This window comes from Hemiscyllium ocellatum, chromosome 18 (assembly GCF_020745735.1).
Source record: "Hemiscyllium ocellatum isolate sHemOce1 chromosome 18, sHemOce1.pat.X.cur, whole genome shotgun sequence".
In the NCBI taxonomy this organism is placed as follows: domain Eukaryota; kingdom Metazoa; phylum Chordata; class Chondrichthyes; order Orectolobiformes; family Hemiscylliidae; genus Hemiscyllium; species Hemiscyllium ocellatum.
The window spans coordinates 15,592,145-15,611,136 of record NC_083418.1 but is presented as its reverse complement, the minus strand read 5'-3'; the positions used below and the strand labels follow the sequence as shown (position 1 = coordinate 15,611,136).

Here is an 18,992-nt window from a genome sequence, read left to right as displayed (position 1 = left end):
GCACCTCTATCTACTGCTGACTGTTGGGAGGTCTGTAGTATAATCCCAAACAAATTAATCACCCTATCTTTCTAAGCTCTTCCCAAATGGCCTGATTTAAAGGCTCTTCTGGGACATCCATCCTCAATACAGCTGTAATGGTTTTTTTTGTCAATATTGCAATGCCCCCATCTCTCTTACTTTCTAACACCTTCCCCCCCCCCCCCCCATCACACCTTGATACCATCACATCTAAAACTGTCAGTCCAGTCCTGTCCTTCAACTAGGTCTCTGATTACAACAATCATATTCCCACATACTATCAATATTGTAAGTTCATTCATCTTACCAGTCAAGTTCCTTGAATTAAAATAGATGCCATTTAGCTTTCTGCACCTCCCATATGCCTTATCCTGCCCATGTCTTCTCTGCCTACTGATTGTCTTTGCATTCCTTCTATATCTGATTGGACCTTGCTCCTAATTTTACATTAACTGTGTGCCCTACTCCCCTGCCAAATCAGTTTAAATCAATTCCAGCATCATGAGCAAACCTCCCAGCAAGGATATTGGATGCAGTCTGGTTCAGGTGCAACCTGTCCAGTTTGTAGAGGTCCAACCAATGCCACAAGCTGACCCAATGATCCAAAAATCTAAAGCCCTCCCGCCTATATCATCCCTTCCTACTCCTGCTCAGTTAGTGCATGGCACCAGAAGTAATCTATAAATTACAACCTTAGTAGTCTTCCACTGTTTTTACTATCTAACTCTTGCAATTCCTGGTGCAGGAACTTATTTCTCTTTTTACCCATTTCAATGCTACCGACATTTACCATGACTACTGGCTGTTCACCTTCCTCCTTCAGAATGTCCTGCAATTGTTCTGAGACGTTCTCAACCTTGGCACCAGGGAAGCAATATTGTGGAGAAAATATAGAGAACCACCAGGAGACGCAGAAAGTTCTTCAAGAAGTAGGTCTTTTATTTGCAAACAAAAAACCATGACACTGAGAAAGCAGAGTCTCGAATGCCCCTGAACCTCAAGGTCCGTGGATTTTTGGATTTTTTAAAATCATGTTTCTGTTAGCTTATCAGCATGTTCAACTATATTAATCAAAGTACCTCACTCTAGCTACACAATAAACCAATGGTGTTAGTTCCCATTATCTCTTTAGTTGTACATTCAACTTAATGTTATTCTAATGTCATGGTTAGATATTTATTGCTAACTCTTCTACGGCGATCTTCCATTCCAGACTAACCTGTCATGATAGATATTTAGCTATTCCATCTGTTACAATAGTCTCCTGTCTCAAGCTCACTCTACTAACTATTAAGTAGATATTTTAATGTCATGTGTCAAATATTTATGGTCCCAATCCTGTCATAATAACACTTAACTGAGAAACTTGCTTTGTTACTTGTGTTATCTCATCTCGCCATAGTGACCTTTCAGCCTTAACCTTACTGTGCTAATTGGTGTAAGAGCATTCCACTATTCTTATTCTATCTTGCCTTCCACAGACTGCAGATTGCCAGTGGTCTTCATGCTTTAACCTTTCCCAAGCTTTCATGTTCTTTATTTTCCATAGCAACAGACCACTTGAGAGTCCAGTTTGCTCTGCAAAACCACTAGTCAATTTCCCTCACAATTGAGTATTCTATCACTGAAGTCCTGATAGTCTTTTTCCTCCTCTGCTGTGCATCAGAGCCAACTGTGGTGCCACCAATTTGGTGTTGCTGTTTTTCCTGAGAGGCCATTCTCCCCTACCCTCCCAAAACAACATCCAAAATGATATCTATTTGAGAGGGAATGGCCACTGTGAACTGCCTGCCAGTGCTTACCAGTCTTCCCAGTAGTCACTCGAAACTTTCCTGTCTTTGTAATCCTTATTTGTGGTGTGAACAGCTTGTTAATGTGCTGTCCATGAAGTTCTCAGCATCATGGAAGCTTCATAGTGAGTCCATTCACAGCTCCAGCAACTCTGTGCAGCTAAACACATTTCCTGCATACATGGTCACCATGGATACTAGAAGTTTCATATGATGCAGGAGGAGCATTTCATGGGGGTGAGTTTTCCTGCCATTGTGAAACTCATCAACTAAAGACAATTACACAAACTTACCCACTATCCAAAACAGATTTGTCTCTCACTCAAGTGTCTCTCTATTCTTAAATTGCAAACAACAAAAATTAGGACTTCACACTCTGTCTCCATCCTATTACTACACACTCAGCATCTAAAGTTGGTTCCTAAGCTGGTAATCCTCTTGCCTTACCTCATGTTTTTAACCATGATGTCACTTCACGAATTGAGACTCCACATTCAGGGAAGAATTCACCTGCTCTGTGCTTCTCCCACTGTTCTTTCAATTGAGCTCAATGTGGACCTTGCTCCTCATGTTTTTATCTGGAGTTTCTGCTGCCACTGTTCATACCCGCTTCTCTTCCACCACTGCTCTAACTACTCTAAAAAGCAGCTGGATGAGAACTTAAAAAGCTGGGGCATAGTAAGCTCTGGACAAAGTGCAAGTAATGGGATTAGTATAGTGTAGTGGTGTTTATTGGTCAGCATAGACATGGTGGTCTGGAGACTTTTCCAGCTGTTCTAAGTGATTCTTCCAAGTTTCTCTCCGATATATTGCACTTTTAGGCACGTTGGCTATTACTTGGCATCTCCATCCTTGCAGATGGAACATTGTTGCTGCTGAAGCCCATGCCTTTGTTTTGCTGAGTGTTCTTTCAATAAAAGGTTCTATATTGTAAATTGGTATTTGGATACCATACATTCATAATGTCCAGCACAGGACAATCTTATTTTTAAAAATTATTCACTCCTGGAATGTGGACATCTCTGGTGAAGCCATCATTAATTGCCCATCTCTATTTGTCATGAGAAGGTGGTGATGAGCTGCCTTCTTGAGCTGCAGCAATTTTTTTTCCTAGTACGTAAAAATGACTTGAATAGTTACACCAAGTATTTAAAATTTAAATCATTAGCCCAATGAGTCAAATTGTCCAAACGTATTCTGAATTTATAATTTTAATAATGCCTAACATCTACATTAAAATATAAGTGTATGGTGAATTAAAAAGGAAACATCAGCAAAACAAAGCTTATTTTCAGGCAGATGGAGAAGAAATTTCTCATACAATTGCATTCCTTCTATATATTTTTTTCTGTTAAAAGGAAGCTAGTCAAAATAAGAACCAAATTGCTTTTGTACCTTTCACTTCAACTTTGAAATGAAACTTTTTTCCTTCTTTCCTCTTTCCTGGTCTTGCTGCATCTGAAGATGACACTGATCTACCTCTGACCACCCATTAATTTACTTTACTTGTAGGGACTGGTTGTCTATCCAATGTCAATGTCCTGAAGAAGGGCTTATGCCCGAAACGTCGAATCTCCTGTTCCTTGGATGCTGCCTGACCTACTGCGCTTTTCCAGCAACACATTTTCAGCTCAGTATCCAATGTCAATCACTTTGTTTGAATAGTTCAGGTTACAACTGCAGTGCAGATGCCCAATCAGGTAGGGTGAGTCATCTTCCCCTTATCCATCACTTTAGTTTGAGGGCATCTTTTAGGTTATTCCATGCTTGGAACAATTTCTTAGCTTTTATCACACACTTGTATAGATAGGTGTTGAAAGATACCTTCCTATAGAGTTAGAAAAATCAACACTCCAGTCTGAGCCAGGAAACCTTGATCTGGCTTGAGACTGTTTACATGGTTTTCCAGAGAGAAGAGGAACTGCTCTTCTGTAACGTGGTCTCATGCTATGCCTACTAGTGCCACAAACATTCTGTAAGTTTGAAGAATTCTATTTCTTGCCTTTTTTTCAAATCAGAATTCCTACAGCATGGAAGTAGGCCACTCAGCCAATTGCCTCCTCCTATTGCCCCCTTGACCATGACCCCACCTCCCACCACTAAACCATCATCTCCCAGACCATCCATAACCTCATCACCTCAGGGGATCTCCCATCCACCGCCTCCAACCTCATAGTCCCACAACCCCGCACTGCATGTTTCTACCTCCTGCCCAAAGTCCACAAACCTGACTGCCCCGGCCGACCCATTGTCTCAGCCTGCTCCTGCCCCACCGAACTCATCTCCGCGTACCTCGACACGATTCTGTCCCCTTTAGTCCAAGAACTCCCCACCTACGTTCGGGACACCACCCATGCCCTCCACCTCCTCCATGATTTTCGCTTCCCCGGTCCCCAACGCCTTATCTTCACGATGGACAACCAGTCCCTGTATACCTCCATCCCCCATCGCAAAGGACTCAAAGCCCTCCGCTTCTTCCTTTCCCGCCACACCAACCAGTACCCTTCCACTGATACCCTCCTTCGACTGACTGAACTGGTCCTCACCCTGAACAACTTCTCTTTCCAATCTTCCCACTTCCTCCAAACTAAAGGAGTTGCCATGGGCACCCGCATGGGCCCCAGCTATGCCTGTCTCTTCGTAGGATATGTGGAACAGTCCATCTTCTGCAACTACACTGGCACCACCCCCCACCTTTTCCTCCGCTACATCGATGACTGTATCGGCGCTGCCTCATGCTCCCACGAGGAGGTTGAACAGTTCATCAACTTTACTAACACCTTCCATCCCGACCTGAAATTCACCTGGACTGTCTCAGACTCCTCCCTCCCCTTCCTAGACCTTTCCATTTCTATCTCAGGCGACCGAATCAACACAGACATCTACTATAAACCGACTGACTCCCACAGCTACCTGGACTACACCTCCTCCCACCCTGCCCCCTGTAAAAACGCTATCCCATATTCCCAATTCCTTCGTCTCCGCCGCATCTGCTCCCAGAAGGACCAGTTCCAATACCGTACAGCCCAGATGGCCTCCTTCTTCAAGGACCGCAGATTCCCCCCAGACGTGATCGACGATGCCCTCCACCGCATCTCCTCCACTTCCCACTCCTCTGCCCTTGAGCCCCACCCCTCCAACTGCCACCAGGACAGAACCCCACTGGTTCTCACCTACCACCCCACCAACCTCCATATACAGCGTATCATCCGCCGTCATTTCTGCCATCTCCAAACGGACCCCACCACCTGGGATATATTTCCTTCCCCTCCCCTATCAGCGTTCCGCAAAGACCACTCCCTTCATGACTCCCTCGTCAGGTCCACACCCAACCTCCACTCCCGGCACCTTCCCCTGCAACCGCAGGAAATGCAAAACTTGCGCCCACACCTCCTCCCTTACTTCTCTCCAAGGCCCCAAGGGATCCTTCCATATCCGCCACAAATTCACCTGCACCTCCACACACATCATCTATTGCATCCGCTGCACCCGATGTGGTCTCCTCTATATTGGGGAGACGGGCCGCCTACTTGTGGAATGCTTCAGGGAACACCTCTGGGACGCCCGGACCAACCAACCCAATCACCCCGTGGCTCAACACTTTAACTCTCCCTCCCACTCCACCAAGGACATGCAGGTCCTTGGACTCCTCCATCGCCAGAACATAACAACACGACGGTTAGAGGAAGAGCGCCTCATCTTCCGCCTGGGAACCCTCCAACCACAAGGGATGAACTCAGATTTCTCCAGTTTCCTCATTTCCCCTCCCCCCACCTTGTTCGATTCCCTCGAACTCAGCACCGCCCTCCTGACCTCTCCGCCCCCACCCCACTCCGGCCTCTCACCCTCACCTTCACCTCCTTCCACCTATCACATCTCCATCGCCCCTCCCCCAAGTCCCTCCTCCCTACCTTTTATCTTAGCCTGCTGGACACACTTTCCTCATTCCTGATGAATGGCTTGAGCCCGAAACGTCGAATTTCCTGTTCCTTGGATGCTGCCTGACCTGCTGCACTTTAACCAGCAACACATTTTCAGCACTCAGTCAATTAAGTCCACACTGACCCTCTGAAGTGTATCCCAACCTGATTCACCTTCCTTATTCTATCCTTCCTTGTAACCCTGCATTTTCTATTACTCATGTACCTAGCCTGCACATCCCCGGACACTTTGGCAACGCTGAATTACCCAATCTAACCTGTACATCTTTGATGTGTGGGGGGGTAACAAGAGCACCCATAGGAAACCGACACAGACACAGGAAGAATGTGCAGGCACCGTAGGATGGAATTGAACCTGGGTCGCTGGCGCTGTAAAGTAGCACTAGGGACCAACAGAGCAGTTGTAGTCAAGGCAATACTGTCCATTTACAGAATCTGTAGACAAAAGCAGAACTTGCTTGACCTCTTGGGGGTGGGAGGGGGAGGGGAAGAAACAGCGGGGGGAAGGAGGGGATGTGTTTCTGATACTGAGATATTGTCACAAATGGTTCCAGACATCTCTAGCCTCAGAAGATATACTGGTCACTGGGACTCATAGTCATGCATTAGCAGTGATAATGAAAGTCACCATTGCTTGCAATTACTTTCTTTTTGATTCCTTCCAGGCTACAGCCAGAGACGTTATAGGGGCTTTGCACTTTGTTATACATAAAGACAGGGAGGCATCATCTTGGGTATCATAGCTGGACTGTTATTTCTGGGTAGCAGCGTGCAAATTCCATTATGGTGGATGATGGAATTTGAATTTAATGAAAACTGGAATTAAGAGTCTAACGATGACCATGAATCCTTTATCAGTTCTCAGAAGAACACATCTGGTTCACTAACATCATTTAGGGAAGGAAACTGCCATCCTTGCCTGGTCTGGCCTACATGTGACTCCACAACCACAACAACGTGATTGATTCTCGATTGCCCTATGGGCAATAAATTCTGGCCTAGCTAGCAACACCCTCATTCAATGAATACATTTTTTAAAAAGAAATGAAACGTATGGTGGATGGATTACTTTCCAGAGTGGATGTTAAGTAAACCTTCTTGTCTGGTGAAGTTTCCAATGTGGCGTGAACTAGGAAGATATGTTATCCTTGTCAGGGGTTGTGGAAGGGGAGTATTGTTGTGGGGAATGAATGATGGATAAATGTTGTTGGGGTTGGGTGGGTTGAGACTCTGCAGTTTCTGATGTTGAAGACCATTTATCTCAACATAGTCCTTAAAGAGTGTGGCTTTGCTGGAATTACCTCAACACTTGCCTCATGCCTGTGTTCATCGCTGGATTTAAAATTGAGCCATTATCAGAAGGGGTAAAGACTCCAGTGTCAAATGTAAATGAACAGTTCAAATCTCAGTCTGCAGCAGGTGCATCTTACTCCACTACCAGCCAAAGAATCTGGACTAAATCATGAAGTGATAACTATTGAATAATGAATGAGTGTGTCAACAGATTTTTTTCGAAATTAAAAACAATTCGTGCTTATAATGTCATTATTTAAACTGAAAATGAATTTATCTAGCAATATATTTTGTTTCCATTTTGGAGTTAATAAAATAAACAGACCTGATGTCTTTCACTGAGATGGCATTGATTTGAAGTTTGGAGCAATTTACTATTTTGACAGTAATCTAATAGTTTTATTAGTTAGCTTGGGTAAAAGTATTAAATGTTCATACAAATATTTTTGCACTTGTATCGCTTTTAAATAATACCTTGCTTTTTTTCACTTTGCAGTAAAAAGTACAGGAAGTAAAATAATTGAACATGGCGACATTCTCGTTGACAATTCCAGAAATGCTATGATATGTAACAATTCACCAAGAAGCTGTTTATGGCCACGTGCAAAAGACGGAAATATTTACGTCCCATATAAGCTCGGTCGTGAATACAGTAAGCAACTTTCGTTAATATTTGTTCCTGATAAGAAAACATGACAACTATAAGAGCTTGTTGTGGATCTTGGGACATTTGTGTTTTTTAATCTTATGAAGCAGCTTCACAAAGTGTTTCTATCAAAATTCAGTTAAGCTAATGTGTACCTAAACCATGCAGATTCAATAAGCTCCAAGGTTTGAGTCCTACCATGTAGACAATTATACCTGGAATAGTGGTAATGAATATACACGTTCCTTTTGTAGTGGTTCTATTTTACATACTTTTCATGAGATCATTGCATCAATAATGAGGTTAACATTTATTGCTCATCCCTAATTGCCATTAAGAGGTGAATTACCAGCATGAACCCCTGAAGTTCATGTGGTTCTGGTACACCCACATTCGGAAGGGAATGTTCAGTTTAAATGATTGTGAAGGAATACGAATACAGTTCCAAGTCAGAATGTCAGCCAGATTGGATGGGAAATTGTAGCAACTGGTCATCTCACTCTTCTGCTGTCCATGTCCTACTCAGTGGTAGATGTTGTGGGTTTGGAAGGTGCTGCTGAAGGAGGCTTAGTGAACAACTGCAATACATCTTGTAGTTATCATGTTTTGTTGAAATTATCAGCCAGTGGTGGAAGCAGTGAATGCTTAAGGTGGTGGATAGGATGCTAGTTAAATAGGCTGCTTTGTCATGGATGCATTTAAACATCCTTTATGCTTTTGGGGTGGTACTTGTCCAGGCAAGTGGCAAATATTCCTTCACTTTCCTGATTTGTACCTTGTTAACATTGGACACAATTTGGGATGTTAAAATGAATTAGTGATTGCAGAACTCCCTGCCTCTGACCTGGTTTTGTAGCCAGTGAGGTCTGCAAATGCTGGAGATCAAAGTTGAGAGTATGTTGCTAGAAAGCCTGAAACATCAATTTTCTTGCTCCTCTGTTGCTGCCTGACCTGCTGTGCTTTTCCAGCAACACACTGGTTTCGTAGCCACAGTATATGGTTAGTCCAGTAAACATTGATTAATTAGTAGCCACCAGGATATTGATAATGTAGAATTTAGCTATGGTAATGTCATTGAACGTCAAGAGGATATGGTTAGATTTCTCTTGTTGGACATGGTCATTGCCTGCCTCTTGTATGGTGGAAATGTAACTTGCCCAAACTTGAAGGTTGCAGTGACCTTGCTACATATTGACACTTACAGTCAGACCTAGGGTGAGGTTCTCAGAGTTACTTTGGTTTCAGATGACCACTCTATGTTGTTAAGTGCTTGGGTGAGGTGGGAGAAACTGGCTGTCATTTATTCACTCACCTATCCCTTTCACAGCAATGCTATTTTAAAAAAAAATGAATATGCATTTGAGTTAACGTTTTATGCTTACTTTGATTTGTTAGCTGACAAGGTACTCTGAGCAAGGGAGTCATTCATTTCCTGTTCCTACTGTGGCCAGACTACTTGCTCAAAATGATGGATTTATGATAGATTTAACAAGAATGGATAATACTGAGGCATGCTGGGAGATTGAGGCAAGCCTTGACCAAAGCGACTGTGATAATAAACATGTTGCAGCATCCAAACAGGCTGTAGCTACCAACAGACAGTATATATCAACATAGTGGCTGCAGACAACAATACACACCCAAATTTGGGTTTGAACAGAGTCAACCAGAATCCCCATCTCAGCGCAATCAAAAACATAATATGTATTAGGCACGGTGGGTACCTCACATTCTTAATTGGAGGGGGCTACGTGCACCCAACACCTCCAGGACCACCCTGCCATTGTCATGACAATGTCTGATTTGGTTCAATCGATCAGGATGATTGAACCCTGATCAATCTATTGGAGGATACTAAGACCCTCCCAAAAGAAAAGGGCTGGAACAACTACCAAGTATAAGAATTGCAGCAAACACCATCCTTGGGCAGTAACTAGAAACCAACTACTGTAGAAAAGTCACCCCTGAGACCATCAGGAAAATACCACATGACCATCACCATGTGGATCAAGGTGAAGATCTAGTGTGGTAGTATATGATCAAAGTTAAGCACAAAATAGATTTGTAGTGTAAATCATCATAGTGTATTTTGTTATATTCATTTATTTGGCACAATACTATAATAGTTTATTATTAAGAGCCAACTCGCAGTTCTTTTGATGGATATAAGAGTTAAAACACAGGTGCACCTCCTCTTCTGATTAGCTTGCTGGCTAGTTGGATCCCAGCACTTAGCTGAAGAAGAAATTCTCAACTGTGCAGGGGTTACTCGTGAGTAGCTTATCACTGATTTTGCAGCACACTCGTGCTTGAACCCAGGCTGGCGTGTACAAACCTCAGTTCATTAACATATCATCGCCCATGAGCACGTTTTCTCCTAGTGGCATACTGTTCTACTTGCTTACACAAACTAGAGGTTGAAGTCAGTTTTTAATCCTGTTATTTACTTGTGGAAAGACAAAAAACAAAACAAGAGGTGGCTTACTGCTGACTGAGAAGGGAGTCAACACTCTGGTTCTGTTAGCCCTCCATTCCTTCACTGTCTTTCTATTTGACGTTTTCATGATGCTGCACAGTTATAACTTTCCATGGGTCCCATGCAGAACTTTGCCAGACAGCAATGAACTTATATTCACAATCCTCTTTTATATAAATATATTTATATCAGAATTAAGCATATGTATCGTACTTAGGAGTTCAGATCCATTGTCATAAGCACACAAATTGCTTCAGTATCTAGGGAGTCACAAATAGCATGAGCATTGTATAAATATCAATGCACATTCTGTTCTTGTCTTTATGGTGACAGAGAGTAGCAAATTGATGAAACAGCTGAAGAAATTGGTCTTGGGGCAAGGAAATCTAGTTCAAGTCCAAGTCCCATCTGCTCCTGGGGGTAATATGTCTGAACAGGTTGAATAGAAAATACCATTTTACAGCAACCTTGGCCCTCCTCTGGTAGTCCCCAGCCTTCAGCCAATTTGATTCACTCCACATGGAATCAAGAAACAGATAGAAATACTGGACATTGCAAAGGCTATGGGCCCCAACATTATTCCAGCAATAGTACTGACGACTTGTGTTCCAGAATTTGTCTCTTAAGATTCCTCCAAATCACTCACCATCCTGTTTTGGAAATATATTGCAGTTCCTTCACAGCCGCTGGGTCAAAATCCTGGAATTCCCTCCCTAATGGCATTGTGCGTCAACTCACAGCAGGTGGACTGTAGCAGTTCAAGAACACAGCTCACACCACCAAATCAAGGGCAGCTAGGAAGGGACAATAAATGCTGGCCAGCAAGTGATGCTGACATCCCACAAACTAAGAATTAAAAGACCTTTAACAACCACAGCCATCTTGTGCGCTGTAAATAATGCTAAATCAGTAGCGAGCTTTCGGTGATTCCCATTAACTTCAGGTTTGCTTGAGCTCCTTTTAATGCCTTGATCATCAAATGCTACTTTTGATGTCAGGAGTAGTCATTCTGTCCCAACTGCAGCTTTTCTTTTCACCTGTGTTTCAATCAAGGTTGCAATAAGATCAGGCTGACAGACCCTGATTGAATCCAAAATAGTATCAGTGAGCTGTTTATTGCATTTGAAAGCATTTGTAACAATGCAGCTTGTCACTTTGATAATTGAGTGTTGATTGACAAGGTGGGTTTTCCTTGAGCAATTTTCCATGTTTTCATGTACATAGCAAAGTTGTAAAGGTGTTCAGCTCGTTCTAAAGAATGTCTACCTTTCTTTTAAAATTTAATTGTTTTAAAAACTGTAGGAAAACTATAGTTCTTTTTTATTCTATGGTAATATCTCAGCTAATCAATCAACTTGCCAACTAATCAGAGCATTTTAAAACTTGTTCTGGTCACTTGACATTTGTTAATCTTACATTTGTTCCAATGAGCATAAGACAAAGATGATCAGCCGTCACCATGTGGCTCTTTCACAGTAGTTCAAGACCTGTGTAATGTCTAATTTAGAGCATAAGAAATAGGAGTAACAGTCAGCCATTCAGCCCCTCAAGCTCACTCCACTGTTCTATAAATTCAGGCTAATCTGTTCCTGGTCTCAAATCTTGTGCTGGCTCCTCTCAGACCTTGACTTCTCAATATTTTGAAAGTCTATCTAACCTACTTTTCTAGTCACCCTGATCAAAATAATGATATCACACATCTGGAGTAGGCAGGACTTGAACCTGGGCTCCCAGTCCTGGGGTAGGGACATTATCATTTATTTAAATACTTGCAGACATCTAACCTGCATAACTCTGCCACAGAGTTTGGGACATTCACTACCTGCAAGGAGAAGAAATTCCTTTGCGTTGTTACAACGTGGCACTGAACTCCCCTCTGCTAATTAAACCAAACACCCAGGAAAGCTCACCTCGCCTTGTAATCTGTTAAAGCATGAGTGACAGAACTCCCAAATTCCACTATTTAAAGAAAAAAATACTAATTTATTCTTTAATTCCAAAAGTAAACATTAAACAACAACTATTTACAACTCTAAGCCTCCTTTCTCATAAAGGTTTGTTCCCTACCACCAACTCTGAACAATATACTGTTCCAAAAAGCAACTGTATTAAAAAAAGTTGCAACTTAATTTCAAAACCAGGCAGCAGCTCTCATCTCTGGTGTCCTCCTTCCTCTGGCTGTAGATCTCTCTGGGTCGTCGGTCTTTTGCTGCAAAGACGTTTGATATGAAGGAAGGTACCTTTGATAGAGAGTGTAATTTGCTGGTAGCTACTCTGGTGATGGCAGTTGGTCCCTTTTTCTGGCTAACTCAAAATGCAGGGTTTTTTTATACCCCAAACATTGGATCATCTCATTAGTTCAAGTTTGGCAAAAACAAATTCAATTCGTTTTTAGTATCCTGGGCCATAATTTAAATTCAAACGATTGTGAAAACACCTGAAACTTAGGTCTTTGTTTCACAGCCAAATTTTATATTATTTTCAGTTTTCTAGTACACAGAGTGCTGGTCACTCACATAATAGGTATCTGCAAGTTTAGTACAAAAACAGCTTTCACTGTCTCAAAGGCACACTACATGCCTTCAACTTCATAACACTTAGGTTTTAAATTATGCCCCTTGTACTGTAAGTGTGTCCTGTAGTTTGAGAATGCTCTACTAGTAAAAACATCCAACCTATAAAACCCTCAATTTTATATTTCAGTAAGATAATCCCTCATTCTTTTAAAAACTACTGAATAAGGCCATAATGTCTTTAGCTGATCTTGCTACATCGAGGCTTTCATCCCAGAAATCCACCCAGTGAATCTCTTGAACTACTTTCAATGCCAGTCTATCATTTCTTAAATATGGACACCAAAACTGTATACAGCTGTTCCTACATGCTTCCCTCCATGCCAGACTCCTTTGAAGTCTAACTCCATTTAAGTTAGAGTCTGCCTTTTGGTTGTCCCCAAAGTGCATGACCTCATTTTCTTACGTTAAACTCCATCTGCCAAGTTTTTGCTTGCTTGTTATGCCCTCATCACCATATTCCCTCCCACGTTTTTTCACATTGCGTTGCACTCTGCCTACTCCAGGTCATTAGTATCAATTATAAGTAATTGAAGCCTTGAGTTACTTCGTGGCACTCCATGAGTTAAATATCTTTCAAAACCGCTAAATAACCAACAATCATAACTGTCTTGTATTTTAACCAAGCCTCAATCCCTGCTGATACATTAGCCCCAATAACATGAGCTCCTACCTTATGCATGAACATGCCACCTAAAAGGTTATCGGATACTTCTTGGAAATCCAAAGACACTACTTAACTGGTTCCCCTTTGCAAAATTTGTGAAGGTTTGTAGCTCAGGTTGAGGTTTAGAGTGTAGGTTTGCTCGCTGAGCTGTAGGTTTGATGTACAGACGTTTCATTACCTGGCTAGGTAACATCTTCAGTGGTGACCTCCAAGTGAAGCGAAGTGGTTGTCTCCTGCTTTCTATTTATATCTTTCTCCTGGATGGTTCCTGGGGTTTGTGGTGATGTCATTTCTGTTCGTTTTCTGAGAGGTTGATAGATGGCATCTAGATCTATGTGCTACAAACAAACCAACAGCACACCCATGGGATCTTCACTATCAGGATTCATAGCAGAAGCGGTAATGCAAAGACTAGAACGAACAGCTCTACCAATCATCAAACCAAAAATCTGGGTTCACTACGTAGATGACACCTTTGTCATCACAAAACGAAACAAGATAGAAGAGACATTTAACATCATCAACAACATCCTCACAGGCATAAAGGTCACCAAGGAGAAAAAAACTGACAACAAACTCGCATTTCTGGACGTCACAGTAGAAAGAAAGGACAAGGGAGAATTACAAACCTGCGTAAATAGAACACTGACAAACACTGACCAAATACCCAACTACACCAGCAACCATCCCAACACACACAAACGAAGCTGTATCAGAACACTATTCCAACGAGCCACCACACACTGCAGCATAGACGAACTTCGAAAAACAGAGGAGAACCACCTATACGATGTATTCAAGAAGAACGGATACTCAAAAAACACGGTGCACAGATTCCTCAAGAACAAACCACGACAAGCAGACAAAACACAGCCAGAAACCTTAACCACCTTACCATATACCAAAGAAGTTTCAGAAATGATAGCCAGACCACTGAGACCCCTCGGAATTCTAGTAGCACACAAACCCACCAACACTCTCAAACAAAAACTACCAAACTTAAAAGACCCAGTACAAAACCAACGTCATCTATAAAATTCCATGCAAGGACTGCCCCAAACACTATATAGGACAAACAGGAAGAAAGTTAGCCACCAGGATACATGAACACCAGCTAGCCACAAAAAGACACGACCCCCTCTCCCTCATAGCCCTGCACCTGGATTAAAAAAAGCCACCATTTCGACTGGGACAACACATCTATCCTGGGACCGGCTAAGCAAAGACATGCCAGAGAATTCCTAGAGGCCTGGCACTCCAACCACAATGCCATAAACAAGCACATAGATCTAGATGCCATCTATCAACCCCTCAGAAAACGAACAGGAAATGACATCACCACAAACCCCAGGAACCCCATTCAGGAGAAAGATATAAATAGAAAGCAGGAGACAACAGCTTCACTTCACTTGGAGGTCGCCACTGATGATGTTACCTAGCCAGGTATTGAAACGTCTGTATATCAAACCTACAGCTCAGCGAGCAAACCTACACCCTGGATCCCCTTTATCAACTCTGCTATTTCTTGAAAGAATCCTCAAATCTCAAATATAATTTCCCTTTCACAAAACTCTGACTATTTGAATATTAAGCTTTTCTAAATGTCCCGCTGTTTTCTTCATTATAGACTCTAGTATTTTCTCATTAACGTATGTTAGATTAACTCACCTTACATCTCTTGCTTTGTTTCTCCTCGAGCAGAAGAAATCCATTTACAGTTTTCCAATCTGCTGGAACCCTTCCAGAATCCAGCAAGCCCTGGAATATTTTGGCAATTCTTCCACTCTCTAAATATCCTTCCTTTAAAACTCTTGGATGCAGGCCCATCAGGTCCTGGCAATTTATTTACATATTTGCCTCCAGTTCTATCTCAAATACTTTGTCCCTCATGATAGGAACTGTTACAAGGCTTTTCTTTCCCTGATATCTTTGGGATGTCTTTCAATGAAGACCAGTATAAAATACTGGCTTAAGTTATCTGCCATTTCCTTGTTTCCCCATTATCACGTCTGTAGTTGCATCTGCCAGGGAGCCTTATACTTACTTTAGCCACTCTTTTTGTAAACCCTCAGAAGCTCTTGCTGTTTTCTTTTATTTCTTGCCAATTTAATTTTTCCCTCTTAAATCATTTTTTAATAATACTGGTACCTAAAATGTTCCAGTTCTCTGGCCCATCACTATATTTAACTACTTTATATGCAATGATTTGGATACTCTCCTTGACCACTTCAAGTCCATCCCTGCCTGGAATAAAATTTTAACTGAGCATTATGAAATACCTGCTTAAATATTGGCCATTACCCATCGACTGACATTTCCATTAGTCTATTTTCACCATCCCACTTTAGACAACTCTTTCTTCTGTAAAGATAATTTAAGTTGAGAATAGGTTTGAGACTTGATATTCTCCCTCAGAGTTTGAAGTTCTACCATCTTGTGATCAACATGTCTAAAGAATCCTTAATAGATTTCTTATCACTTCTCTCTCATTACATGTTACTAGATTTTAAAATAACTGTCACTAGCTGGGTTCTGCAACATACTGCTCTCATTACAACAGGATACTGATCAGATGGGCCAATGGGCTGAGAAGTGGCAGATGGAGTTTAATTCAGATAAATGCAATATGCTGAATTTTGAGAAAGCAAATCTTAGCAGGACTTATACACTCAATGGAAAGGTCCTAGGGAGAGTTGCTAAACAAAGAGACCTTGGAGTGCAGGTTCATAGCTCCTTGAAAGTGGAGTCGCAGGGAGATCGGATAGTGAAGGCGGCTTTTGGTATGCTTTCCTTTATTGGCCAGGGTATCGAGTACAGGAGTTGGGAGGTCATGTTGCAGTTGTGCAAGACATTGGTTAGGCCACTGTTGGAATATTACATGCAGTTCTGGTCTCCTTCCTTTCGGAAAGATGTTGTGAAACATGAAAGGGTTCAGAAAAGATTTACAAGGATGTTGCCAGGGTTGGAGGATCTGAGCTACAGGGAGAGGCTGAACAGGCTGGGGCTGTTTTCCCTGGAGTGTCGGAGGCTGAGGGGTGACCTTATAGAGGTGGACAAAATTATGAGGGGCGTGGATCGAATAAATAGACAAAGGTTTTTTTCCCTGGGGTGGGGCAGTGCAGAACTAGAGGGCATAGATTTCGGGTGAGAGGGGAAAGATATAAAAGAGACCTAAGGGATACCTTTTTCACACGGAGGGTGGTACGGGTATGGAATGAGCTGCCAGAGGAAGTGGTGGAGGCTAGTACAATTGCAACATTTAAAAGGCGTTTGGATGGGTATATCAATAGGAAGGGTTTGGAGGGGTATTGACTGGGTGCTGGCAGATGGGACTAGATTGGGTTGGGATATCTGGTCGGCATGGACGGGTTGGACGAAAGGGTCTGTTTCTATGCTGTACATGTCTATGACTCTGACTGCATTAACCTTACCCATATATGTCCAGTTAGTATGCAGGTTAAAATCACCTGTGGCAATTGTCGTACCTTCCTCCATGCCTCTTTCTTTTTCTCCCAGATTTTTACTTTGCCCTACAATGAACTCTTTGGGACCTATAGATAACCCCACCCTTTACTTCTTTCTCTTGCAATCATTTATTTCTGTCCAAACTGATTCCACATCATGATCTGTTGCATTTATTCATCACTGCATTGATATCTTTCTTTAATAATAATGCTACCCAATCTTTATTTCCTTTTTTTCCTCTAATATGGAGGTCTAAATCCTGCAACCATGTCTCTGTAACAGATGACTAGTCATCTGTTTATTATGTTTGTGCAGTTAATTTATCTATTTGGTTTCAAAATACTGCATGAATTCTGATAAGGAGCCTTAAACTTTGAACTGAATTTCTGCTCTCTTCAGCTTATATTTTCTGCCACATTGGCACATGAACCATCCCAAACAATTATGCTTATGTTTTTGTCTTTGTTATTGTCCAAGAAATATCTTATTTCATATTCATGCTTTAATTAATTGAGTTCTTTTTACCAAGTCCAGGATGCAAAATTGGACTTCATAATGCTAAAAGTTTTTTCTACAAATGCTGTTTTGTTACGAAGCTGGCACATGTACACAATCCTCTCACGTGTTGTCTTGCTAAATGTGGTAATGCAAATGTGCTCAAAGTATGGAGAATATGTATAATTTGGAGATGCCGGTGTTGGACTGGGGTGTACAAAGTTAAAAATCACACAACACCAGGTTATAGTCCAACAGGTTTAATTGAAAGCAGTAGCTTTCGAAGCAGTACTCCTTCACGACCACCTGATGAAGGAGCAACGCTCCAAAAGCTGGAAAATATGTACGTTGTGACACCAATGCTGCCATTTGTGGATGTACCACAAATCTTTTTAATCTTGCACTGATGAATGTGTTCAACAACAAGAAGAGCCTGGTGACTACTAGATTCATAAATACCTGCAAGGTAGTTGCTGATTTTAAAAATATTTTTTCATGGTAAGTGAGCATCATTGACTAGGGTGGCATTCATTACTCATCTGATTACTCAAGGGGGTTACCTTGATTGTAATTGGTGAAGTCTAATGGGTGTTGCACATTAAGAAGATGCTAGTTGTGAATGTAAGATTTTGGGTAAAGGGCTTATGCTCGAAACGTCGAATTCTCTATTCCTGAGATGCTGCCTAACCTGCTGTGCTTTGACCAGCAACACATTTGCAGATGTAAGATTTTGGGCATACCACTGGCTCTAAGACTTGTATGATGTAGTTGCAGTTTATCTCTAGGTTCAGCATGTTAGGATGTAGAGCAGAGATAGGAAACAAAGTGTCAGGCTGCTTATAACAGGAGAAGGGATTCCAGTAGAAGAACCAGACTTGCAACCTCAGAACAGGGCCAGGAACGCACTACGAGTAACTAATAGTGACCATAACACTCTTTCTTTACTTATGGACCCATTTAACACCTCCAAGTTTATATCTTTTGCTACAGCAGAGAGGTCGTTATTGAGAGAAAATACTATTAATATTCAAAGTGGAGAGTTCATTTGCACTCTTAACAGGCAACTTGAGCAAGTATTTGATTTAGGCAGCATAGCGGATTTCAGGATGTGGCTTTATCATAGAATCCCAACAACATGGAAACAGGCCCTTTGGCTCAACAGGTCCATGCAGACTCTCCAAAGAGTAACTCACCCAGACCCATTCCCCTACTCTATATTTACCCCTGACCTATTTAACCTATCACATCCCTGAGCACTATGGGCAATTTAGCATGACCATATCACAAGGTCATGCATATCTTTGGATTGATATAAAACCAGAGTAAAAAGTGAGGTCTGCAGATGCTGGAGATCAGAGCTGAAAATGTGTTGCAGGTTAGGCAGCATCCAAGGAACAGAAATTCGACGTTTCGGGCCAGAGTTCATCAGGATATAAAACTTGATATAAAACCAGATCTTTCAGAAGAAATCCATGTAGACGCAGAACGTGCAAACTCCACACAGACAGTCGCTCAAGACTGGAATCTAACCTGGGTGCCTGGTGCTGAGAGGCAACAGTGCTAACCACTGAGCCACCATGTCAGTTTATCTAAATGATGACATTTCCTACAACTGCAAAGATAAC

At 42.0% G+C, this 18,992-nt stretch overlaps 1 protein-coding gene across 1 annotated transcript in view; it reads left to right on the top strand.

The window, feature by feature from the left end:
- Positions 1-18,992, top strand: part of LOC132824534 (low choriolytic enzyme-like) — a 169,354-nt gene that overhangs the window by 30,707 nt on the left and 119,655 nt on the right. Inside the window, exon 5 of the mRNA XM_060839167.1 lies at positions 7,542-7,697. Coding sequence (XP_060695150.1) covers positions 7,542-7,697 — 156 coding nt within the window. The remainder of the gene's footprint in view (positions 1-7,541; positions 7,698-18,992) is intronic.